We start from the raw sequence: 27,555 nt of genomic DNA on the forward strand, positions 1-27,555 counted from the left end.
TATTTCTTTGAACCATATAAAATGCTGAAGTTTATCTAAAAGCACATCTAGTATAAAAAAACCCCAAAACACACACACCAAAAAAACACCACCAACAAATGAAAGTGTGAAAAACTCCTGGGCACTGTAGCGGATGCATGGGTGTCCTTGTGGTTATATATGTCTCTTGAATTTCCAGTTCCAGCCTTTACGCTACTGCTAAGTCTAAGTTCATAAAAGCTGTTGTACTGCATTAATCTTTGCCTGCTATTTTAAACTCAATAAAGCTGCACTACTTTGTCATGATATAATCTAGTATCTTTGAGAAGACAAAAAAAAGGTACAACAGTCCCAGAGCAGCTTAAGTTTTGGTTGTTTTTTCTTTTTTTTCAGTTTGTATCATCTGACCCTGTGTGATGATGCAGCATGGTAAAATTGTGCTTGTATTCATTCTGCTTATTTGCTGCTAGAAATTAAATTTGTGAATCCTGAGCCTTTTGTCAACTATTGAATATGGGAAAAGCCAGTGCTTAAACAGACATTAAAAGTTCTTGTTCATTTTACTCAGAAAACTCTGAAGAGGTCTCAGACGAACACACGTTAGGATTTGCACGTTTCCTTCTTGGTGACCTTTCATATACCATGTTTCCACAGTTGCGTTTGGTTCTACAGTTACATTTAAAGATGGCTCCATTTGTCCATCACAGTGTTTGAGTTTCTGATACTTTTTTTTTTTTAACAAATAGAGTTTATCTGTAGAAGATTGAGGTGCATTCTTTACAAAGAAAGTGTAGTACTACTAAGCTTGGGTTTTGACTCAATTTTCCTAATAGATGTCAGGTTATTTTGGGCCTAAGTTCTACTGACTTTGTCAGCATTGAACACCTTATTTTGCAATTTATTTTTTTTTCTCTCTTGCCATGGACTGAATGTTCTAGGGTTGTGTTTGTCCTATCAACTTACAAAACATATTTCAACATCCATCTTTGTTCTTCACACTGAAAACTGAATCTTATGCTTTCTACAAATGTCATGTTATTACATGTTGCTACTACATGTTGCAATGATGTGTACTGACTGCTGTCTTTCAAAGGCTTGTATATTTTTAGGTATGTATACAGGAAAACAATGTAGATACTGGAAGTACTGCACATCTCATGCAGTGCAAAAGCATATGATGGGTTGAGAACAGATAGTGTGTGGATTAAGTTGTTTAAGAGGTATTTAAATTAAATATGTGATAAACTGCATATGAAATATAAATAAGAACATTTTAAAATGGAGAAGTAAGGTGTAGCTCTCGTGTATCATCTCCAAAGCCCTATGCAGAAAGTAAAATAGCTTAATCCACTGTGACTTAATATTCCTAAAATATATAATAAAGTGAGTATAGAGAGGTATTTGTTGTGTTTTATGCTGTATTTAATGCTGAATTAGGTTTTGGTGCTGCAATACTTTCCATTTTCTCTAATAAATCCAGAATGTACATTCAGTGCTGTATTGCATATTTGTTGCTTCTGCTTATGACCCTTTTACTATCACAGTCAATGAAATGAATCGCTTGCAGAAGACACCCTAGGGACAAGTTCTCTATTAAGATGACTTAACAGGTCTTTCACGTCTCCGGGTTGTACAATAAGAGCAAGTCTAAAGTCATCTTGGGTGGAATTTCTGGATGCAGAGGGTGTCTGGAATGTCTTTGGTAACTTTTTTCTCTTGAATCTAACGATTTAGTGTGTTGTGACAGAGAGAAAAATATTTGGAATTATTCTAAAAACCACTTACAAAATTGATGTTTGTAACAGAAGCATGTGGATTAAATTAGTTCTATCTTAAAATTGGTAGTAGATTATTAGGTGTGTATATAGAACTCCGTGACTCCAGAACTGAGCTTTTTGTGCTCATGCATCAAAAATTGTGTTTGTTTGAAATGGGTACTGTTAATCCATTAAGTTTTTTATCAATTATATGTGGCTATAATCAGTTTTTTTGTGGGCCTCTTAATTGTACTGTTCTATAATTTTCCTGAATACATGAATACCTCAATTACCCCCCAAAAGTGTAATAACCTATTATCTGCATTATTTCCTCACAGGAGTAATCCATCCTCACAAAGCAATTTAATTGGAGTTGATTGAACAGGACACAGAAGTTAGAAATCGCTCTTAAAGGCCTTAGTTTTAGATTAGCCTTGCAATGCTTTGTTTTCTTGCAGCACATAGCAAATATAAATTATATTTGGACAAGGAGGACAAGATAAATATGTGCTATAAATACTTGAATCAGTAACTGTTATAAGTGGGATTTTATTTTTTTTTTTATTAAGAAAAATGCATCTGTCCATGTGGAGATAGTTTAGTTTGCCAAAAAGGGAAGTACCACAGAGATTTCTGGAGCACAATGCAGTTGTGAACAATATTCAGCATTATTACACCGTTGTTTATGATGGGAAGTAATGAAGAAAATACCATTTTAGTGTTTCAGTGTTACAACTGATGCTTTCAGTTGTTTGTAGCTGAGAGGGACAGAACGGATGGGAAGGAAGATATAACAAAAGGTAAAAATGAAATGTGGTTAACTTTTTTCTGAAAGGGAGGAAAAAAACCACTAAAAATATTTCAAGTACATTTCTGAGGTCTTTTCTGAAAAAAAACTGCTCTAGAAGGCACAAGTCTATGACACGTTTGTCAATAGAAGACAGCTGAGTTAGTATGGCTGTCACTAGAAGAGAAGAGAGTACGTATTTTATCTTCAAAAAGAAACAGTGTCCTTTGGAACAACTGTAAGAGAATCGATATTGAACAGTAAGAGCCTTTTTTTACTGCTTTCCTCACTTTTTTTTTTGTACACTGAGAGAATTTCTACTGTGAGAGCAAAGTTCTAATAATTGCAGAAGTAGCAAACTGAGATTTTAAACTGGTGGCCTCCAAGTATTTTCATGACTTGAAGATTCATTTTCCCTTGTCGGCAGTGTGAGTATTATCAGACTAATATTTTAATATAAATATTTCTTTAAAGGTTTTTTAATGTGTCATATATAGGCATATGAAGTTCAAAGTATCACCATCTTAAAAAAATATTTGAAATATCTCTCTAGAGATAGTTACATCTGAATAAAATATCTTTGCTACTCTTATGTGAGTAGCATACTTTCTTTAAAAGAAAGTAGAAACTTCATTTGGCTTTGCTGTGTTCAAATGAGCTTATATCAATCCTAGTAGATAGGCACTGATAAAATGCTTATATTTTTTATTACATATTTGACATCTTAGGCCTTCATAAAGGGACTTAATTTTATTTTCATTTGTCTTAGTCTCTTTAGGTACTTTAGCATCTGACTCAAGAGCTGGGAAAAGGTATCATCTTCAGCTTGTTGCTGTCAAACTGGAGTAAATGGGTTAGGAAGAGACATTAAAGTATCAGAGATTTAGAGGAAGAGTAGCTTTCACATTCCTCAGAGCTCTTTTTACTGGATGATATAAAACTAGGGAGTCCTGAGGTGCCTGTACTCACGACTTTTTTGATTTTTACTTTTCCAGATTAAAAACTTTAAAACAGTTGGATCGTAATTTGACTGTAAATTCTTCTAAATCAGAGGCATACAGGCAGAATCACTTATATGTAATTTTGTTAGGTATGGTGCTCTATTTTAAGCTTGTATAATAAATGTGAGATCACCTGAAAAATCTGTTATACGAGGCATACTAGAGTGAAAGTCCGCCTCATTGCTGGTAGAAAAAGGAGGGAAGTTGCTCTCAAAGTGGTGATATTTCATAAATGAGTAAGTTGGTTTTCTTCTGAGATTTTACTTTGTGAGGTTTCATGTAGATTTCAATACTGAAAACTAGAAGCAGTGCAAGTAATTTGAGGTTTGCGGTTTGGTTTTGGGGTTTTATTTTCCAAAGGGGGGAATACTTGATTTTCATTGGTTACAATTTTGGATCCCAACAAAATAAGTCTTTGTAGTTTTTCTGGAGAAATCTGCAGTTTTCCCAGTGACTTGTTGACTTTTGCACCTTGACTTTGAGGCTGCTGTTCAGCAGCATTATGGCAGGGTATTTTTGGGGAGGCAAGGCATCACTGCGTTCAGTGGACTGAAGATGATTGTTTCAGCATGGCCACAGGAAGTTTGCTGTATGCAGAATAGCATCATGACATCCACTTTCTTTGCCTTTCCTCTGATCTTCACCCTTGAGCTCTCAACAGAGCTTCTTCCCCATTGCCTAGCAAAGCTCCATCCTCTCAAGCCTATATGCTTTGCACAGAAAGGGCTGCATTGCCTATCTGTGGCTTTCCTACTTATTCCTAAAGCATCTCTGTTCCTTGACTGGTTTCCAAGGAGGTCTGTATTAAGGTGTACACTATTTTTTAATTCCACCCCCTCGCTTTCTTTGAATTTGGCTTTGTTTAGTCCTGTGGAGACCTCAGCTGCCTCACTTGCTTGAACTGTCCTTTGGCAAGGCTCTAGCATAGCTGGCATTAAGCAATTCCTTAATTTTTTGGCAGTAGATGTTACAAAAATTTTCTAAGAAGTTGTATTACTTGAATATTTTTATTAAAGCTCTTATTTCCTAAAAGCATATGAATGTGTCTTAGACTTCTATGTATTACAGTTTTAGAAACGGGCAGATCTTGCCTTTTAATTAACCTCTTGCAAGGAATGTGATGTGGGTATGTAAGGTGTGCGTATTGTTGAGACGGCAGATGCTGGAAGGAAATCTGTCATAAATACTTAGAAAAACTCTGAACAAGTTGACTCTGAACAAGCCAAATCATAACCTTCCCTTTGATTAGTTAGACAGATTGAGCTGCTTTTTTTTTTTTCTCTCTTCTGTTAAGAATATTTTTCAGTTTTCTGATTGTCCCAGTTTTCTAATGAACCTTCTTTCAATGGTCTTACATATAGGCTCTAGGTCTCTACTAGTCTAGCAATAATGATTCCACTGCCTGCAGACTTTATTTTCTACGTGTAATGTTCATGCACCATATTATTGCATTTTATACACAGAAAAGCTATATTAAACCATATTTGTTGTCTTATCAGTAATAAATGGGTCAACACACATAAGATGTTGTCATACAGGTCTGCCCGTACTGTCTCTAATGTCCTGATTGTTCAAACATCTAAGAACAATTAAGATAGCTTTCATATAATTTTTTTGGAAAAAATGGTGCAACCTCTTTAAAGGTGTAAAAAGCTTCCCTTGGTAGATCTTGGGATTATCAGTGTCTGCTCTGAACTAAAAGGTGGTCCATGACAATAGACTTCTGAATGTCATGGAGACATTCCCAGAGGATTAGCCTAAAGGACCTTGGTTAAACTGTAGTTGGAGCTGTGCAAATGTATTTGAGATATGAAGGCCATATGAATGTTGTCACAATGTCAAAAAATGAAGAATTCTGAAACTGGTCCATGCCTCTTTGGAAGACAGAGCAGATCTGAATTAATAGTTCACTTTGGGTATACAAAACTCCATAGGTTATTTTATGATGTAAAAGCAAATTACTTAGATGTAATTTTTTACATCCAGAGTTTTCCTGGTGTTTGCCAAAATGACGAGGGTATAGTCAGCTTAATTCTAGATGCTGTCTAAGCAAATTGTAGATTATACTGAGTTACATTAGTCTGGGCTCTGCAATAGGAGTCCTGCAATTTCTGGTCAACCAGCAGTCCTTTTGCTTACCTGTAGCAATAAATAGGCAATTGTTTAATAGCTAAAAACTTCATTCTGTTTTGTTGGAAAGAAGAATGTGTCTTAGGGCAGGGTTTTTGAGCCATTTCACCTTATGCTTATCTGCCAATTAATTCTCACACCTCCTCCCTGGTTATCTCGGGTGCAACCTCAGAACAATAAAGCTTCTCTGCTTCTGTTCGGTATAATTTTTACTGTAAGAATTGTAATAAGACTGCTTCAGATACATTCATTGCCAAGCTTAATTTTGGTCTTAAAACCATGAGAGATGCTTTCTTGTACACCTGTTGTTACATTTTTGAGAATTAAAATAAAAAATAGTGTGTGTGGAGGAGGGGTGGCTGCTAGTTTGTAGCTACAGAAAATCCTTTTGTTTTCTGATATGTGTACTTATTTAGATTCTATATGATGTATTTTCTTGCTGGTTTTAGAACAACGGACCTTTGTATGAACTTTGTTTTACTTAGTAAAAAAGTTGGAGCAGATGAATGAAATAAAAGCATTTTCTTATTGTAATTTTGTAACTGGTTGTTCCCAGTTATTTTGAAGTCTTGAATTGTTCATTCTAATTTAACTTTCAGAGTGAGCAGCAGGTAGGATAAGTTCAAATCCAATATACAGTTCCTTCTTTTAAGCAAATATTTTCAGAGGAGAAAAAGCTTTCTATGCTTTATATTCCAATATTTAGTAATAACCAATATTCAGTATCCCCTTTAATTCCTTAAATTATTAATTGTTTAAATAATTTTCCCATATTTATTAGTTTCTTCCTGATTTCTTTCTAAACCAGTTGTGCTTATCCTGATTATTTTCTTTTCCTGTTTTAATCTTCTGAATGTTGAAAGATGACTTTACATGTCAGCTTTTTTTAGAAGTAACATTTTTGCTGAGTCTTTTCAGGTATATTTTAAAGAAGGTTTTGGGTAGTGATTTCTAAAACCAGCAATGCGAACAGCTGTAGTCTTTAAAGCTTTAAATAAAAAGGGTTTCATAAGGGCCAGAGTTTGATGGAAAGCCAGACATAATGCACAAACTAATACTTGATATAATACAGGTGGTCTAAATTTCTCATCCTTGTAGTGTCTAGGTTTCTTGTCCCTGTAGTTAATCTATAGACATCCACGTTCAGCTGTAGAAACTTCTGAGAAATTAATCTTTAACTTCACTATTTAATGATCCCATTTTTTAACTTCATAATCATAAAGTAGCAGTAGAGTGAGAACTGTCTAGATTAATTGCTGCACGTTTCTTCTAATAACATAGGAGTTTTACAGTTGCAGTTTCTTTATACGGATGTTTTATTCTTATCTTTTGTCCATTTAAAAAATTTGGAACCAATTAATGATCTTACTGTAGGAAAGTCTTTTTCTGAAATTCATCATGAGTTTGCCTTTGGTTAAAATTTCAATTTTGCGATGAAACTTGAGAAATTACCCATTAATTCTGTATTCATTATTTAAGTCTGTCTATTAAGGGATGCGGTACCTCAGATGTTCACATATTTCCCTAATAGTTGTCCAGGTGTGTTTAAAGGTTAATGTCTAGCTTCTAACTACACTGCCTAGTACCAGAGATCAATAATTTTTTTCTGTTGCAGTCTACAGGAAAGCTGGAGAAGGACTTCTTACAAGGGCATGTAGTGGTAGGAGAAGGTGGCTTTGAACTGAAAGAGGATAGTTTTATATTAGATCTTAGGAAGAAGTTGTTTACTGTGAGGGTGGTGAGACACTGGCCCAGGCTGCCCAGAGCAGCTGTGGGTGCCCCATCCCTGGCAGTGTTCAGGGCCAGGCTGGATGGAGCTTGGAGCAACCTGGGCTGGTGGAAGGTGTCCCTGCCCATGGCAGGGGGGTTGGAACTAAATGATTTTAAGGTCACTTCCAACCCAAGCCATTCTTTAATTCTGTGATTCTATGATACATATCTGGAAGCTTTATTTCTGTTCCTGAAAAGAAATTTGGTTGAAAAATTAAGCTTTTAGGGGAATTGCTCATAGAAGGAAGGCAATACTGTAAGTAATAAAAATTGAATATTCACATGAAAAGCAGGCATATAGGTTCTTTGCTTTTGTTTTTAGATACTTTCGTTACTGTCCCATCTTTGAGTAGCAGGTATAAATCTAGAAACAATGATATGTTTGAATCAGTGTATGAATCAACTGGTCAAAATTAGAATGTCTCTGGATTTAAATAACCAGTAAGTTTTGTAAAAGTACCTATTGCGTAAACCTGGTAGGAAATTTCTAATTAAGATATTTGAAGATTTGGTCCCTTTATGGACCTATATAAATAAATATAAAAGTAGGTTATTTTAGATTAACATGTTAACTGCTAATCAGTAATAAGGATCTTCAGCCTGCTTTTAGGTCATGGCAAACATAAGGTAAGGTGAGTTAATAGAGAGCCTTATTTCCACTATTTCTCAGTTTTTAATAGAGTATTCCATCATTCAGGTCATACTTGTCAATTTAACTGCGTTTTTAAGTGATGTTTGATTGACATGTGACGATTACCCTTATTATTGCCTGGTATCATCCATAAACAGTATTTGTGCACAAGCAGGACCAAAGGCAGCGTGCAGAGTTGGAGTAGGAGTATTTTATGATGCAATGAAACGTATATCATCTTTGTGTATGTTACCTTTATGAGTCTTATCCAGTTTTATTGGAAAATAGGATTTAAAGAAGTTACTAATTGTTATAAATGATAAATTTTGTCATGTGGGCATAATTTTTTTACAGTTAAAGTGATAATTACTATTCCATCCTTCCATTATCTTCCGCTAACTTCTGTTTCTGCAAAACTTAAGTACAAAGAGTATTACTTCTAAAAATACTACGTAAATGTAAAGACTAGCTATATAGTGTTAGTTTGGAAAGTTTTACTTCCTCACAACTCCCCTTTTTTCTTTTTTTTTTTTTTGGATAGTGTTACATTTGACAGAAGTCTAGTTTGAAAGGGATTACTTTTTGAAAATACACTTTTAATAATCTAAAATCTTAAGTTCACAATTTTATTTAGCTTTCTCGTGCAGTATTAAATAATTATTGCTATGGACGTTCACTTAGCTATGATGATAGTATGTTGCGTATAGAAATAAATACTGCTGCAAAATGCTTTGTTTTTTTAATCATACAGGAAGCTGAGTACCAAAGAGTTAATTTTTTAAAGAAAATGTTAAAATATTGATAGTTGCTGTTGCTCTTGAGATGCTGAAAAGATGCATTTAGTTTAATGTTAATCTATTTAATTTTGATGGAATGACAATCGAGAAGGAAGTTTCTTTGTAATTGAGATACCCAACAATAGTTCTTATAATTGGTTTCAGGCATGGCTTTTAGTGTATAATAGGGGTCAGATATTGATCTCAGTAAAATAAAACTTTCTGTGGGGATCATTAAATCATTTATTCTGTGCTGGCACCGGTGTAAGTTATTACTTAACTTGTCATTGTCATAGCCAAAATTTCCTTTGAAATCATTTACTGCTCTATGGGATTTTTTAACAGTGCTAATTAATATGATTATTGGTTGCTTCCTAATAATTAAATATCTTGGATGACTTTTGGGATCTTGTGCCTTTGTCCATTAATCTTTCATTTACAGCAATAATATCCAAGATGTCAGTATCAATTCAACCTTTATGGACTCACTATTATTAATTTATGCCATAGCTGTTTCAGTCCTTGGGATATGCAGTGAAAAGTATCCTAACTCTTGTGATCAAAAATTGCATGCTGGATCTATAGGCACCCATTTGTTTTCAGAATGATGGGTTGTTCTATAGATTCTTAATTTTCTGTTGCTTATTTCTATGTTATCAAATTTGCTATCTTTAATAAGCAATAGAAAATTGAGAACTAGAATAGAGTGAGTCATTTGCTTTCAGAACAGTGGCAGGTGCTTTGCTGTTGTGTTTCTGCTGTGCACCACTACACCTTAAGGAACTGGGGCAAACAGCTGTTACACATGGCATCTTCTGTCAAACAAAAGTCAAAGAAACAACAATTTTATCCATTACCAAGTCTGACCAACATAACTGCTGCATGTGCATAGATAGTTTATATTTTAACATTAGACAACTGCTTGTACATAGGCAGAAATCAAAATGAAATGTGTCAAGGATTTATTTTAAAAGGGCACATTTTAAAAAGTTGATTGCTGTATTTATAAGAATGTTTTATTTAAGCTGCTAATAAATGTAACTTCTAAATGAAGTGAAATACTTGTTGAGGCTTAGTTTAAGAGGTCTAGGGCTGCTGTGTTTGCCTTATACAGAAGTCAAAGATATCCCTGATATTTAAAAGTAAAGCAGTAGTCCACAGCGTTTCAGGGTGGTGGTTGTGTCATTAGTTTTTGTAAAGTAAGAAAATTATAAAAATTGATAGATTTCCAAGCTTAAAATTTCAATTTCCTTCAAATGCATCTTCTGGCTATTGTTAAATCTATCATTGCATAGTAGTAGTTGAAAATCCCATACTTCTGTCAAATTTCATTTCTTTCTATTAAAATATAATTATATGTTACATTTAAAGATGTATTATCCATGTTGATTACTGCCTAGTTGGGTTTTTCTCAGGCAATGCATATCTAATGGAAAGTGAAAGTTGTAGTGGTACGCTTCTTTTTGCTTTCTAAAATATGTTAATATTTGTAGAGTTTATAAATACCCAATCATGTATTTGCTAGCCCTTATGGGTTCTTACATATAGATTTCAAAGCATCAGATAACAAACTGGTGCTTCTGGAGGGAGCAAACTTTAGCTTCAAGTTGCTTGAGGAATTGCTCCCAGCAGTAAGTGATGGTGAAATGTTCTCATCACCAGTGCAGATGTAGACTAGTTGAGAGGAAGTGATCTGGGGGAACGTGTTTCCACACTGAGGACATAGCAATGGGAAGAAAATACTGAGGACGTGGTTTGAGAGGGATACTTTTTTGTGTGTAGCAACTATTTCACATTTGATTTTCGTCAGTTACCTTGGATATAGTTTAGGATGATCTTGGATTTAATGATCAAGTGCAGTGAATTTTAACTCTTTCAAGCATTTAATTTTTCCTTAGTTGATTCCAGTGCAATAATGTGTTCATGTATAGCCCATTTAAGTGTTACTTATTTTTGAAGTCTGTGGCGTGGCAATCCTTCAACTTCATGTTGGGACAGTTCCCAAGTCAGCATGTGAGAGAGTGCACCAGGGACTTTTCTCAAGGTGGCCTAGAGCTGCTCTGGGCAGATTGGGGCAATTTGTGATGGACTTGGAGTAAAGAGAAGATCAGATGTTCTTTTTGCTGCTGCAAGAGGGAAGAGGAAATACGGAGATCCAGTGCTGGCACGCAGGGAGTTGGGCCCTATCTGAAGGAGGACAAAATCAGGTTTGCAATACAAATGAGAGAACCCCCAACAAGCTCCAGTCTGTGGTAGAGAAAGACTGACTCTGGATATGTCTTCTGTAAAGCAGAAGATGCTGCCTCTTGTCACCTTTCCTCTGACTTGCTTTCCAAACCCACGGTGTGCCCTCTGGAAAAAGAGGCTGAGCATCTTAAAGTATAAAATATACCAGCATGTGAGGTGAAATGGATAGGGCTGGGCATTTCTAGACTTGCATACTGCCAACATTTACTAAAGGTAAGATCTGGATCTTATTAGAACAAGTGGGAGTGGAGTGGGTTTTTTTCAACCTGGAATTTTATTGATTAGCCAGAATAGAAATTCTTCCATAAATGAAGAACAAGCTTTAAAATCTTTAGACATACGTTTTGTAACTTTTTGCCTGATGGGCATTTTATAGCAAAATAATAGTTCAAAATTAAGGTCCTTAATTAACAAGTAAAGAACTGACCCGATGCCAGCAGCAACTGAATCACTAATATTTTAGGCCATCTGTTGTAGAATTGTCAGATAATTCAGAATTTGACATTTTACTCCCTCTATACAGATGATTTTTGTCTAGATCTTGACACAGAGAAGCTAACAAACTCAATCCAGATATGCAACCCTGTCAGATAAAACAAAAGCACATGTACTTTTGGTCTATTTTAAGACTTGATTTTTCAGAGGACAGTTTTTCATTTGTTTTTGAACTGTAATATAATTGCAAATACACTTGTCTTGGAGTGTTGAGCTCCTGATGTTATTCATTCAAGCAAGAGACATTTATGTTTTCAAATCTAATTATGCATTGGGAAAGCTATTCTTCAATTATATTGAAAATAATCAGGAAAAGATTGCAGGGTCTTTATCTTTTGTGGGCAGTCTTTGAAATACTGGAGAAATAATACCAGTAGTCAAAGCAAGGTTAGCATTTATCTATCCTTGATAGAAATTAGTGCCCCAGTTTGCATGTTTTTCCATAGATTTCTTACCTCAACTGAGTTTAATATAGTTTTACCTGGTTCAAAATTCCTTTATGTACAATAAATGAAAATGGAAGGTCAGTGTTTATCATGAGACCGTAAGATGTACTCTGCATTCTTGGTTCTTTACATATGAAAATCCGATGGTCATGCTGCAGACCACTGCTTTTGGTTTAAGCCTATTTGTTTTAAGAGGGTTTTGAAAACAAAGACTTACTTTGTTGGCTACTTCTTTGTTGTCTCACTCAGTGAAAAATATTGATTAAAATACAGATAAAGTTGCGATCATGTGAATAAAAGGTGTCAGAGGTGTGTGAGCATACTGAAAATGGATTGGAAATAAGAAGCTTAACAATATCAGTGGTGAGAATCGTGTTATTGTTTGAAATTATTTCATAAAATTTGCATAGATATGCTGAAATAGTCCTCAACAATTTTGCAAACTAAATCCAGTTGAGTCATAGAAAAAGACATCATTTATTCCTTACTTTCTTACTTTTGGGGAGGCAAAGACGGAAGTGTGTCAGTTTTCAGCAGCTCGACTGAAAAATAAAGTTGTAGCTGCATATATTTATAAAACTTTTGTTTGTTGCTTACAGTTATGTATACTTCGTTACGATGATAAAGTTAGTGAGGCAATCTGTCTACTGTTGCTTTAATAATGAAACAGCTCTTAATGTATGGGGTGTCTTTGAAAAGAGATGAAAAAATTCAAATTTTGGTGGTATTGCTATTCTTGACTCTGTAGAATTTATTGAAGTTATTTCACTACTTCTTGCTTTTAATAGGTAAAACCAGAATATTTCAGCAAAGAGCTTTGAGGACTAAGCTTCTATTCTGATGGTTTTGTTCTATTTAAAGTTGTTTTCTTGAGTCATAAGATCTCTTACAGGATTTTTTTGGCATCACTGCAGTTTTAACCATACTTCAGATACAGTTTAGTAAGGTTGCCACAACCTTCTTTCAGCCATGGATTCCTGTTACAATGCTCTTTGCGTTTGGTCTGGAGGCTGTTGACCTCTTGTGTATTTGAGTTGCTCATATTATTTTGGCTCAAGTGACAGTTCATGGAAGTTGGGGTTAGGCAACCTGGAGATCTCTGTAAAGGGATAGCAGATATTCTTTCCCACATAGAATGGGTCAGCACACAATGTAGAATATATTCTCAGAGTTTGAAAGTAATTTTTTTCCTACTTCCTGTAGAGTATTACAATTCCTCTCCAGCCTGCATAGTAATTAAATTATTTTGTTTCTTAATGGAAGTGTAATACTAGCATCTCCTAGTATTTCTTTTGGAAGGAGGATTGGGATTGTCTCTTCTGAAGATTGTTTTGATTTTGCTACTTAGAAAAGCTGCTTTTGTTTTTTGTCTGCTTTGTTTTCTAAAGACAGGACAATATCATCTGGCTATTTAGGTTCTAATATTAAGCCTTGAAACAGTTTTGAGTGTTTTAGTGGAGATACTAATGCTATGAAAGTGAGGGAGAAGAGGCAAATGGTAACCAGTTCTGAATCACTTCCACACAGGTTCCCATATTTAAAAGGGGAACCAGAGTTTCATTCCGTTCTTATGTCTCCTTACAGAGAACTGAGTTGATGATCCAGGCAGTCTGCTGGGCTTAGGAGCTTTGTTTTCCTAGCAGTGTGCCTGAAAACCACAAAGGAGCAAGCAGGAGTAAGCGATAGTCGATGGAGAGTTCAGGAGTCATCTGGAGGAGGAGGTGAGGAAGTTGTAGTGAGGAGAAGAGAGGACAGCAAGTATTGTGGAGCTCCAAAAATAAGGAGAATGTGAAACGCTAGGGTTTCCCAGCTATGAAAAGCAGATTCCAAAAACAGTTTTTTTGCACAGTGTGACTCCTGCAGATCTTCTGATGAGTACCCTTTATGAGTACTATTTTTGGCGTAGTTGGCCTGCGGAAGAGCTATGAACAACTTGGACTGCTGACAATCAAAAGTAGCACAGTGAGTCTTTCATGGAAGAAATCTCTTTTTCCGCCTGGATGCAGTACTGCAAAACTCTGCTTTTTTCCCCAGGTACTCTGATTCCAGCTAACTATCATACGTTTGACATTACTGGAGGAGCTCATAGTCAAGCAGAAATCAATAGGAAGTTCATCTAATTTATGTAAATTTTTGTATAACCCTTTTTAAAAGTCAACAGGATGGCAGAATGTGCCTTGGAAAGCCGCACAGGGCACTACTGAGGGACCTGCTGATGGGTGGTGGGCAGATGTTCCTCACTCTTGGTGATAGTGTGGCAGTCTCATAGGCGAGGATTGTCATGCTTCTGTCTGACAGAAGATCAATACACTAAAATGGTTCAAGAGTTTCTTGATAAAGCATATTCAGTATATAGTGACAGACACAGTGTGCCACCACCACACCTATTCCCCCAGGAGTCCTATGAGGAATAATTCTTATTTCAGTTGTAGTCATCTGCCTGATGACTGGTTAAAAGGTTTGAGGATGTGAACTTGTGGCTTGGGTGCTGGATGTAATGTGCAATGCTGCTTTTCTTGTCTCATATCTTCAACTTTCATCCAGAATTAAGGAACACATTTCTTGAGAAATGCAAACTACTTTGTCCATGTCTAGCTTTCAGTCTTTTTACATATTTTTTTTTTTTAAGTCTCTACTTAGTTTTTTGAGAGAATATTATATTCACAGCTTTGGCCTTATCTTCAAGATGTAAAATGTTATGCACTTCAGATAGTTTAAAACTTTTAGATAAAACCTGCCCTCTTCAGTAACAGGAGCATTCTAATTAATCAAGAAGAGTTAACCTTCAAGTTAATATGGGCTGGAAATTTTATTTGCTAGTGTAGCGTAGGACTGAAATGAATTTCCATTAAAGACTATTATGGTCTTATCACTTTCCAGACCTGCTGCCAAGTGCACTTCTTGCTTGATCTTTCTTCTGTAACAAGATACAAAACAACATATATGTTCAAATAAGGAAACTAAATATAGCAGGCTGCATGTACAGATCTCTTCCCAGATATGAGAGAGATAAACTGTGAAAATTTATAGTTGCACTAGTTATATTGCAGAAAGATGCTGAGATACGATGATGAATGTAGTTGCACTAAAACCTTTTTGGAATAAAACAAAATAGCTTGTTGCATTTGGACGGACTTATTATGCCAGGGTTTTTGGCATACATAATGTAGGGGATATTGCATCCTGACATGAGCATGAAGAAGCTTTCTAAGATTTCGAACTCTTACCTAATGATTTCAGTGCATGAAAATAAAATTGCCAGTTGGTCCCCTCTTGCAAATTTCAGAATAGTTTTACATTGAAGTGCATCTTGAAAACCAAGCAAGCTGCTGCTCTGTGACATTGGAGAGCTCTTGAATGTGACTTTTGAATGTAGAGATAAAGAACACAATTCTGAGATTTTTAAGGTCCTTTCTCTTGAGAGAGACTACATCTCACCACAGTGTAAATAGAAGAGGGCAAAATCCAGTTTAAAAACTATACCTCCTGTATTTAAGTCTGAAAAGTGAATTTTGCAGAACTCCATAGTGAAGCAGTCTGTAATGACTCTAGTTTTCGACTCTGCCTTCCAGCTTCTGAATAAAAGAAAGAGCAGATGAGCTTGTATGCTGGATAGAGACAAAACAATCAGTTTGGAAAATGTGTAGCATATGCTAGTGTTGCTTACAATATATTATATCATACGCAATTGTCAGTCAGAGACTAATTGTACTTTCAATTCTTTGTTTCCCCACACTTAAATGTGTTAACTGTATCCTAGTCACCAGCATTAATCTTCTACATAAGCAATTCCTGTAATTGCGATGGAGATTGCTTACAGAATTTAGCAAGGTGTGAAAATGCTCCGTACTACTGTGAGTGAGATGGGAGTGTAGTTGGCTGGCAATTTCTTAATGAAATGTCATGTCAGGAAATGTCGATTGACACCAAAGCGAGGGGGAAAGAATTACCAATTAAACAATTTCTTTAGTCAAGTATGAAAGTTGATTGCAGGAAGACAGTCAGTGATGCCTTGAAGGTTAGATAGCTGTTTCCAGGAGACCAAGGGTGAAGGAGCCACAGTGGAAAATAATCTGGTAGTTACACTTTTAGGTATTTTTTGTAGGGTTCAGTAGTATTTTTCTGGTTTGCCAAGTAGGTATTCTAATAGTTGTGTTCTTTATAGCTTCAGTTTACAGCACTTGCAAACTGGTTTTGATATGTAAAATTTAACACTGTGGTGTGGTTCTGCAGCCATGGATGCCCCATCATTGGAAGCATCAAGGCCAGGCTGGATGGGGCTTTGAGTGATCCGATGTGGTGGAAGGTGTCCCTGCCCACAATGGGGTTTTGGATGAGATGGTCTTTAAAGATCCCGTCCAACCTAAAACATTCTGTAGTTTATAGTACTGTAGGTAAAGTGCAAAGCTTGACAGAGATGGCTTTAATAAAAACACAAAGGGTAATACTTCTAAAGTTAATGGAAATTGTCACTTGTTTGCTCTCTTGTTTTATATTACCTTATTTCCAAGTTTTGATTGCTTAGTAAGGAGGGAAATCATGTTGCCAGGATCTATGTTACACTTGATTATTTTTAAGTATCTTTTTAACATTGATGTCTGGAAATGCGGAGTAAATGCACTTGATACTTACTGGTTTACTATTTTTAGGTGGTGGAAGTTGTCTTCTCATTAAACTGGGAGAAAGCAATGGTCCAGCATTTTTACAGCACTAAAAAAAACCCCACCCAAACACATGTAATTTATATATGTCTATGTACAAATTTTTAAAAATACATTTGTAATTTATGTGCTACTAAAAAATGTAGTTTTACCAGGACACCTAAGTAAGCAATAGATGAATACCCAGACCAGATATCTTTTATTCTGACTGGAATGAGTTGCCATAATCTGAAGAGTAGGAGCTATAGCAGCAAAACTTTATCCTTGATATTTTCTGTCTTTGACCAGAGCATAAATGGAAACAATTTCTGGAAGTTTAATCAGTCCAAGTGTCTTTTTTCTTTTTTTCTTTCTTCTTCTAGTAATTGAGGAAAAATTATAATATCCGCAGTAGTTAATTGGTTAAACAGTTAAAATTCCATTCTTAAGCTCTATAGTGTGTATTCTAATTAACATGAAGTATTACAAGATGAATTTATACTTGTCTTAAAAATGCCTTACATGAAGGATGTCAGGTGTTTCCAACCTAGGGCTGTAGTACTGCACATCTTGAAAATATGAGATACTAGCTTTTTGCATGAAAAAGTTACTACTGATACTGCTGGTGGTACATTGCTGCCACAGGGTACTAATATGGGAAACTAAAAATGTGGCCAAGAATCTTATTTGCCCTAGGAATAAAGTTATTTCACTGAAATAATTAAGTATAAAAGTGATTTTGAAGAAATGAGGTGCAATCATAACATTTAAATATCTGAGTTTACTGTTCAAGTGGAAAGTATACAATCTCAAAAAATGTTTTCCCAGTACTTAACATGCTTTCTTACAGTTGCATGTGTGCTCATATACAACATACTAGGCTTTTTGGGGCAGAGGTAAAACCAATGCAGGTCCCACAGTTCATTTTCTAAACTTAATCAGCCTTTACTAACTTTCTAGTCTAAATGTCTTCAGACTTGATTTCTTACTCATTTTCAGCATATAGCTTCTTTCTTTTTTCCGCACCCTTCCTTTTCCACTGAACAAGGATATATTAAATCAGTAGTTTTAATCTGTAGAGCACAGTTTTTTGGACATCCATGGGATACTTCCAACAGTAGGAGATCTGTGACAGGCGAGCTAGTTTCACATGTGGAGTACACACACAGTCCATGTGCCTGGCATTTTGATGTGGGTTTGTGTCTGTCTTAGAGAAAAAAAAAAAGCGTCAATAAATCAATAAAAGGTTAAAAGTAATCTTTTCTCCCTGCTGATTTGAATCCTTGCTAGCAATGGAGATTCATGAAATGTACCAGTAATTGTTTCCTTTCCTAGAGAATTCATTAACGGAGGCATTAGCCTTTTCTATTGTCATGAGTGATGACTAATATTTTGCATCCTGTTATGCTCTCTCAGGTGCATTAATATATTAAATACATATTATTAATCTTGAGTTTCTGATTCAAATGATGAAAACCTTGTGTTTTGAATTATTTTCTGTAGGGGCAGTTCAGTTTCACTGCTGTTGTTTCTCAAAATTCCTCAGATTTGGTTTCATTCATTTACACAGTTACTGTCTCTTATATCCAACTCTCCAAGAGGGAGGGAGGCTTTCAGCTGTTCAGCCTTTTCAGAAAAAGTTGAGTGGAGATAGACCTTCGTTCAATTTAATTTTCTTTCATTTCAGACTTCAAAAAATACGGAAGTGATTACTTCGACACTGATCTAACAACCCACTTATTTGTAATTTTTAAATGCTTTTCATTTGGGAGTTTTAAAGTGCTTTGTGAAACAGTAGGTACCGCAGTGTCTCTGTACTCTGTATGTGTGTTGCTTTACAAACCAAACTGATGGTGGATCAAATATGGAACGCACCCACTGGGTTGTGTGTCTCACGTCTGAGAGGAAGAGGCAAAGCTGGGCATTCAACATGTGAGTGAATCAGATTCATAATCTCAGAAAGACCACACCAGTCTCTTCATTTTCATTTCCTTTAAACCTGTTCATGGGTAAGACTGAGGCTTGTCACCATGCCAGTCTTTCTGAAGAAGCTTGTGCTGAATACCTGAAATGAAGTTTTTAGAAATACTGTTTGAGAAGCATAGCTGTAATGTTGCTCAGTGAGCCAGTGTTTTCTGACAGAAAGGATTTATTTTTAATTTTACTTAAAATGGAGGTGTGTCAGGTAGGTAGCCATTAATAATTTTCTAATCATAGTTTGAGCTTCTGAGCAAAGCTTTATTCGTGACCTAGAAATCTGAGTTAGCAGAGATGCTTCCCATCTGTCTGTAGTTGTACACATCTGCAGTAATACATTTTCAGTAGTGAGTAATTTTTGGCTTGTGGACAGATGTATAATGGAGAGAGAATGCTACTAAGGAAAAAAAAAAGCCTTGGGAAAAAAACCCTTATGGTAAAGACAAATATCTCATAAAAAGCTTATAATGACAGAATTACTATTGCAACTTCTACTGTTTTCTCCATGTTCCCTGTCAAAAACGTCATTTTTATAATCTTTTGCCATAAAAATAAGTGTTTATGATGATCAAATTACTGCATTACATTTTGGAAGATCTTTTACTTGGTACTAAAGTAATTTGATTAAAAACATTGAATAGTACAAAATATTTTTTCACAATATTAAAAAATAGTGAACAGTAGGTCAAAAACCTGTATGCTTTGTTTCTAATCACATGCTGATAAGGGGCATTCTCGGCCTTATTTTGAACATTTTTATCAACAGGGGAAAAAACCCTTCACTGATAAATATAGTAAAAACTGCTGATATGAATAAAAAAAAAGATGGAAAAGCTGCAGAGCAATCAAGCTTGCATTGATAAGCTGTACTCTATCAGACTGTGTTCAAATTTTAGATCATAAATACAGAATGAGAGACTGTTGGCTGTACTCACAGGGCAGAGAACGCCATCCTAAAAAGAAGTGACTTTGCAGTGGTGACGAATAAACTGCTGAAGCAAGTGTAAAGTCTTTTCATCTTTGGTACAGTCCCAGAATGTATCTGAGGACTGTGAGAGAGAGCAGTAGAGGTTCTTCTGCCTTGGACATTGATATAACTGCTCCTGCAAGGCTTTGTCTTGTTCTAGCACTTGCAGACCAGTACTTCAGTGACTTGCTGCTGAATTTATGGATGCAAAAGTCTGACACAATTTAGGAGCAGAAACATGATGTTCTAGGGGTGTCAAGGAGCTTGGTCTCTTCTGCAGGTAGATCAGGGGATGCCTAAGAGGTACCTGTGTAAAGAACATAAAGTTCTTCCATCTGCCAGGCAAAGCTTTAAGAGAATCTGATGACTGGAATTCTAAGCTAAGCTTACAATTAAGCAAAACCAGCCATAATAAAGGACACTTGTTGCTAGAAGAGCTTACTGTGTGCTGTGGTGAAGTCTATGGCACTAGCAGTTTTTACTTAGGATGATTTTCTAGTAGTCTCTTAAGATCTATATTGGAGAGACTGTCAAACCTGATTGCAGCAGTACCTTTTAGGCATAATGGTACTAAGTCGTTTCAGTTTTATTTTGTGTTAGGATGGTTTTTGTGCATCCCTGAGAGCTGTGGACCTCACCTCCTGCATGGCTGGGTCAGTATGTGTTGTAGTATATCCTAAGATGTAGTTTCCTAAGAATGTGAGGTGTGCCTGTGTGTTGGAAGGGACTTCAGGCGCATCCGTCCTGTCCTGTCTCCAGGAGTGGACAATAGCAGATGCTTAAGGAAAGTATCAGCTTTGCTGTGCTCCCGCTCTTCATGAGGCATCTCATTTCATTGCAACTGTTGGATGCTGAGGTAAACAGACATTTGGTCAGTGTAACAGTAGTGCAGCGGTTGCTGTATATGGGAACAAAGCAAGCATGCCGTGACATTTTTCTTGCCTTTGGTATTTACCAGCTTATGGATTTCTGACCTGGGTTTGCATTGTGGCCATTATTGTCAGTGACCACTGATGGGTTTTCCATAAACTTGTCTAATTCCTTTTAAGAACCACTTAAAGTTTTGGCATCCACAAGACCTGTGACACCAGATTTTACAGTTTAATTACATACTCCGTGACAAAGCTTTCTATTGTTTCTAATATGCTGGGTTACTATTTCACTGTGTGCTACCTAGATGTTGAATTGAGACATGGTGCATATTTTATATGTATTTGTTGTATTCCCCACAGTCGTGTTGTCTTCAGGCTGGGGAGTACCAGTGCATTTCTTTTTGTCCTTTTTCAGCAAGCTGTTCTATGCCTTGGACCGTACTTATTGCCTGTCCTAGCTCTTTTTAGAGTTCTCCCATCTTTTTTGAGATAGATGCATCTTAGATTTAGGTAATGCCATTATAATGCTTGGGGTTTAGTCCTTTTTTTGAACAGTATTTAAGATTCTTTTTGGCGTCTAATTCAGTAATTACTTCACTTTTGTGATTAATTTATTGATCTTGAAGCTCCCTGTACAGTTTCTCTTAGACTGTACTGACATCTAATGGTAAGGCAAAGTGGCTTAACCACGCTTAATGGCAAGATAAATTGTCTGACAGGCAAATACAATTATATATTTTCTTTTTAATTCAGTATTAGCTTTTGTAATACAAGATGGAATAACTTCAACTTCTGCACAGAAAATCTGACCTAATACTTTTTCTTCTGGCAATTAATCTTTTTGTTCTGCTCTTTGGGCCACACTTATTTTTAAATGTAATTTAAAACTTTGCAAGAGTCATTTTGAGTATGGTGAAGATGATGTGATGGTTTTATAATGCAGAAGTTTTAAGTATAATTCACAGTATCTTCAGAAAAGGAGAGCAGCATGAAATAAAATGTAAGAACAAATGCAGTCCTGCAAAATTTTAGAATAGAATGTTCTGGTGTTGTTGTAGCAGACTTATTATTGCTGCATTTTGAAGAAACATGCAAACAAAAGTCTTTATTCTCTTTTTCTCATCCTCCTATTTGAGGTTCCTCTGTATTTTTAATCGGGCATTTTTCAAAGTCCTAATGAGAAGTACTGTTGAACAATCCGTTCAGACTTTAAAAAGAAAAAAAATACTCAGATATTAATCTTAAATTTATATTCTATGTTTAGGTGTAGTACACTAACTTCAGCGAGATGTAACTATCACCTAATTTCCATTATGAACCACCTGTCCTCTGATCCAAAATTTTTATTTTATACAGAACCAATGCTGCTGCTGACATTAGAAATGTTCAAGTATAAGTTGTAGACCTTTTTCAAGTACACTGTTTCTTCTACATAATCAGGTTTCTTTTTCCCTTTCTCGGAATTAGAGCCCGTCTTTTGCCATTGCTTCAGTAAGTTGACTTTTTGCTATGTTAATGTATTGTTGCTTTTATTTGAACACTAAGATGATTTCTCTGACTTAGCATTTTTACATGTCATTTTGCTTTCTGCTGTTTATCAACTTGATACTATCCTCTCTTTTGCTAAACACAAGATACTTTGTTTTGTACCTCAGAAATACTTTGAAATTCACATAAATTTGCATTTCTCAGTAATAGCTTTCTTGTGGTCTAAGTTGTGTTCAGTATAGGTTGTAGCCCGCCCTTTTCCTAAAAAAGGGAAAAATCTGAAACTTAACTTTTAGGGAACATCAATAATTGTTGTAGAGCGAGTAATTCTTATTTCTGGGTTGTGCATTGAGTTACATTTGCAGAAAAGCTTCCTATGTCATGCTTTGGGAAGAGCAAAGTCCGTTATTCTAGAGTGTATGGTTTAAAATTGTAGTCTGGTGCTGGTCTGTTAGCTGCACAAGCTGGGGGACCAGTTGTGGCACAGAATATCTCAGATGCTAGGAATATCTGACATCCAGCCATGAAACTGGCATGCATCCTGTCAGTCCTTGTGGTCATTTCGCTGAAGAGGTATTCAAACATCAATGGGAGAAGGGAAGAGAGACAAAAAAACCCCAAACTCTTTTGTTTCTCGCCTGTTCAGGTAAACAAATGTGAGGTAAGGTATTTGCATTGGTGATCATATGGTTGCAACAGTAGTCATTGCAGAAGGCATCCTTCTGCCTGGTGAGCAGCCCCAGTTGCCTTGAGCACCCCATCCAACTCATCAATGACTCTGGCTGTTTTACCATGAAATCTTAGGTATGGTTGACTTGAACATAAGAAAGAAATTTTTCATGATGAGGGTGGTGAGACACTGGAACAGGCTGCCCAGAGAAGCTGTGGATGGCTTGTCGCTGGCAGTGTCCAAGGCCCAACTGGGTGGGGCTTGGAGCAACCTGGGCTAGTGGAAGGTGTCCCTGCCCATGGCAGGGGAATTGGACTAGATAATCTGTTTACCATCTGAAACAAAGTTACTGCAAAATATGTAATTATTTAGGATAATTAAAATGTTTATAACAAGGAAAACAACATTTTCATTATAATTACTTACTTCTGCCAGGGCTGAGCAGAATGGCCATTTCAACGCTTGTGAGGTGTCATGGAAAATACAAATCTTATCTATTTGGGTGGGAGGGAAAGAGAAGCAAAGTATTAGTCTGGATTTTCTTGGAAATCTAATTTTTGAAGTCCTCAAAACCTGATGGCAATAGAATATGGAATATAAACTTATAATTTTTCTTATGGTAGCTTTATATTATACTTTTTGAAAGTTGATGGTAGAAAGAAAAAAATATTTCAGTAACTCAGTATAGTTTCAGACCAAAGAGCATATATTAGAATGAGTAAATTAAATGAAGGTTGAGATTCCCAAGGGTAACATGAAACCTCATGACCTTATTCTCGATGTATTAGTGATCTAGCAGTTTGTTCTGTGAATTTCATTTCTGTTTTGATTTTCTTATGCTTCATCATTTGATTTGGGTCGTCATTTGATTTTATTTGCCTGACAGCGAGGCAAAGGTAGAAATCAGCCTTTTGCTGTTCCTAGCTGTATAGGTAAAAGTCTGTGCTCAGAGTTTATAGTTTGAATCTTTTTGCTAGTGGGCTAACTAATCTGAGGTGATGCATGATACGCTTCACAGTTTTTCTGGTGGGCTTTCCCCACCTGTTCAGATTCAGTGGAAACATCATCTGGTCCACACAAACTTCTCCTGTTAGACTGATGCAAAGGAAATGGTTCTGCACTGCATGTTGCAACCTTTTGGGTTTGAGGGGAGTTCTTCCCTAATAATTTAAGGTTTGTCTCAACCTACAAGCATGTGTATAATCTACTGGTTTGCCTCATTAAAAAGAATTAATTTCTCAGTCTGCTTCCTTTTCCTCCTCTCTCTCTCTGGAGAGAAGATTGTAGGTTTTGAATGGGCCTTCCTTCAAATCTTCTCCCTTGCAGCTGATGTTTATCCTTTACTCCATTACCATTGTTACCTGTTTTGAAAACTGAAATCAGAGTTGATTTATTTTACTTATCATTCCTGTTTTAGCCTGTAGGATTTTCTCACACTCCTGTAAAAATGTTGGAGATTCCTGATTCCCTTTTCCTTTTATCTTGAAGTCTCAGGAAGTGTGAAGGTCTTCCTTTCTCAAGAAAGAGCTAAATGCCTCAGATTGCAATACACAGAGGCAGTTTCTTTAAAAATATTTTTAAACACTGGAATCATCTGCTTAACTGAGGAAAAAAATCTAATGGTTTTCAGCAGTGTATATTTTCATCTAAAATTTATACTGCTTAAAAGAGTTGTTTACATTGAGTGTATCTCGGATGGCTTTGTAGCTAATACTTGACATACATGATAAGCAGTATGTATTCTTAAATCACTTGGATTCTCACTTTATCATAAGTATTGAACTACAGAAGTCTGATCTTAAATACCATTTGGTATTTTGTGTTCTGATTTTTAATTCATTAGGCAGTGTGCTTGTATTTTTAGTGAATTTCTCAAATACAATTATTCATGTTGTGGTTTAGTAATTGCAGTAACTAATGCTCCCATAATTATAAGGCTTTTGTTTTGCTGGGAAATACTTCCCATATCATCATCTTCTCTTTGTGTTAGAATATGAAGTATAATAAAACTGTATGGGGGTTAAATTTAGAACTGTGTTAACATGTTAATTTAATTTTTTGCTCAAAAATGTTTTATTTTGAAATTTATGACAATGTTTAAAAGAAAACTACTTGATTTATCTGGTACACTTTGAAGCTACTGTAGACAGATAGAAAACATCTGGTGACACTTTCAGTGGTAGGTCAATAGTTACAGATGTTTGGTTTTTTACAGCTGTCATCCAGCTTTGTACGTAGAATGACTACACTGGAAAAATCTTTTGCTGAATGAATAAACAAAGCAGCACAAGGATGCTAGCAGGCATATATGTTTCTACAAGATGGGAAATTAAATAAGCTATAAAAATTTAAACCATGACTGGTATTTAAAATGTTCATTGTACTGTAGTTTTTCTTATCCTCTAGATCTTTCTATGTGATAACTGAAGGGAGTAGATTATAAACCAGAAGTGATAAGGGAATTAAAGACTGGTTTAGGACTCATCCTCTACACAAGTTTGGGGTGTTGGCTTAAGCAAAGGCAGGTGGCTATATAGCTGGTTTCTAAGGTTTTAAAATGCACATTAGGTTTGATGCAATGCTTGTGCAATCTTAGAGCCATATTCAACACTGAAGAATGTTGTATTATATAAATAATGTTGGAAAAAGTAATAGAAAATTTCTAAAATGGTAACATTCTTTTTGTTTTTTTAAAGAGAAAATACTGGGCTTCTGCATTCTTCATCAATTTTTTTTTTCCCATTCATGATGGGAGGTTATATTCAGCTGGGAACAGACATGGAAAACAGGAGAAGAATCTTGAATTTGAGGATAAAAAGTATGGAGGGAAAGTGACGCACAGGATAAGGCTGAATAAAGTGTTAAAAGCATGATGAGTGTTGCACATTCACTCCATTTTTAAATGAAAATTAACACAAAGAAAGGAACTTTGATAAAAGTCCAAATGTGCCAAGCAGGGTAGTGATGGTAAAGATACCTATTTTAATGCAAATATGCAGTTCTTAATATTAGAAATATTTTTATCATTTCACCTGGAGTGCATGAATCTTCATAATATGTTGATGCAATTTGCTTATGGTTGTAGAAAAGTTTAGCCTCTAAAAAGATACAAGCAGATTTCCAGGTTCAGTCACTTGTAAGGACATTTAATGCTCTCCACTGATGTTGAAAGCTGTTGGGCAGGAATAAAAAGGAACAGGGAAGTGGATTATTTGGCTTGTTTTCATGTGCGCTGTGCTTGTAATACAGCATTCTCTGAGTTTCTTTCTTAAAGTCTACTGAGATATTTAAAGGCAGCGGTGCTCTGATTCTGCTTTTTTAGACGATCTGTACTCTTAGTTTTACCCCATCCACTTGCTTTTGTGCATTTTTACCACTACGATTAGATTATTGTTGGGGGATTTTTTCTTCTCTTTCCCCATCCCCCCTTCCTGCTTCTCAGTGGTTTGGCTTAAAATGCAGACTGCTTGTTGCAATACCCTTACGCTGTCTTGCCCAGCTACATGGTATCTGAAAAGTGCTTAGTGGTATTTGCTGCCAAAGAGCTTGCCTAGTCATGCATAAACCTGCTTTAAATGCCATTTGGTTGATATAGATGTTGGCATTCTGTGTTGTCACCGTGATGCATTTCCTCCGGTTTGTGCTCCTTGAATAGTTTCCTTCAACTTTCAGGTATCAAACTCTGGTTTATTTATCATAGAAAGCTTAAAAGTTAAGAATGAAAAGAGGTTTTGTCTCTTGCTGTGAATGTTATGATGCGGAAGTGTGGCTTTCCAGTTTCATTCGGGGTGGACGCATTTCTGTTGTTCTATGGAAATCCTGTACCTGTGCCTGCCTGAGATACCTTCTTCAGCTGGTGATGTGTTTAGTGAAAGGGTGAAAAGAGTATTTGAAAGTCAAAAGAAAACAAGCTGTCCTGGAGCATTTCTTATACTGGCTTGTTTGAGCTGTGCTGTGTGCTTTGCATCTCAACGTTTTTAGAAGGCAGTTTGTTGTGAAATATCACCTACCTAATAGGATTTAAGAACTTCATGTCTTTAATTATCTGAATTATTTATAGATCATTTTTCTGGAAAGAGGTGAAAAAATTTTCCATATTTTTAAAGTTTAAGAAGTTTATCTTTCTGTTCACAGGTGAAAGTAAGTTTATAAAAGACAGTAAGCATTTCTGATTTGTGGCTGGCTTGAGAAGACCATCACCAAGCTGTGTGGAGACGTTCTTTGAGCTTCCACTCTTATGTCTCTAATGGACAAACACAAAGTGAAGCGGCAACGTCTGGATCGCATATTTGAAGGTTAGACATTTCAATTTGTAATGTTAACTTTGTTAATTTCATGGATTGCTAATATTTCTGAAGACTGGAACTCTTCTCTTTTGGTCATTCAGTGTATTTTAGTTCAGTTGCAGTTCCTGTTGAGTTGATATTAACTCTGCACAAAGGCTTTTTTGGGGTGAAAAGAGACCTAGACAGATAAAAGCAATTAGTATGTGAACTCCATACTGTTCTACAGTTAAGTTTGCTTTCATCGTTGCATTTTATAACACTCTACCCAAACACTGTGAAAGATTGTGGTTTTATATAAAATAATAATAGTGAAAGGATAAGATGACCACATAGTGTTCTCAAGGGTCTTTCTCTACAGGCTTACTTAATATAGATTGATTTAACAGCCTGTATCTAGTCCTAGGAAGGCAGTAGAAAATCAAATTAAAAGAAAACACAAAAAAAAGTCCCAAAGACCCCCAAACTTTAATGATTATTAGTAAAAATAGTCTGAATTGTAGTGAAAGGACTGTAATCAGTTTGGTTAGTCATTTTACCTTAAGACACAAATGACCAAGTTATATGTTCCAGGTATTCTTTGTTGATTTGCTTTTAGGGTTGGTGTGAAAGCAGTTTGAGGGAATAGGGAACTCTATT

At 35.8% G+C, this 27,555-nt stretch overlaps 1 protein-coding gene across 2 annotated transcripts in view; it reads left to right on the forward strand.

Annotated features, from left to right (window-relative positions):
• Positions 1-27,555, forward strand: part of CTBP1 (C-terminal binding protein 1) — a 251,580-nt gene that overhangs the window by 30,979 nt on the left and 193,046 nt on the right. Inside the window, exon 2 of one of the 2 annotated variants that reach the window (XM_056340802.1) lies at positions 26,768-26,928. In XM_056340802.1, the coding sequence (XP_056196777.1) occupies positions 26,871-26,928 (58 nt within the window). In that variant the 5' untranslated portion in view covers positions 26,768-26,870. Of the gene's footprint in view, positions 1-26,767; positions 26,929-27,555 lie in introns of those variants that run through there. The other variant, XM_056340858.1, reaches the window with a different exon arrangement.

Source organism: Falco biarmicus, chromosome 1, assembly GCF_023638135.1.
Source record: "Falco biarmicus isolate bFalBia1 chromosome 1, bFalBia1.pri, whole genome shotgun sequence".
NCBI lineage: Eukaryota > Metazoa > Chordata > Aves > Falconiformes > Falconidae > Falco > Falco biarmicus.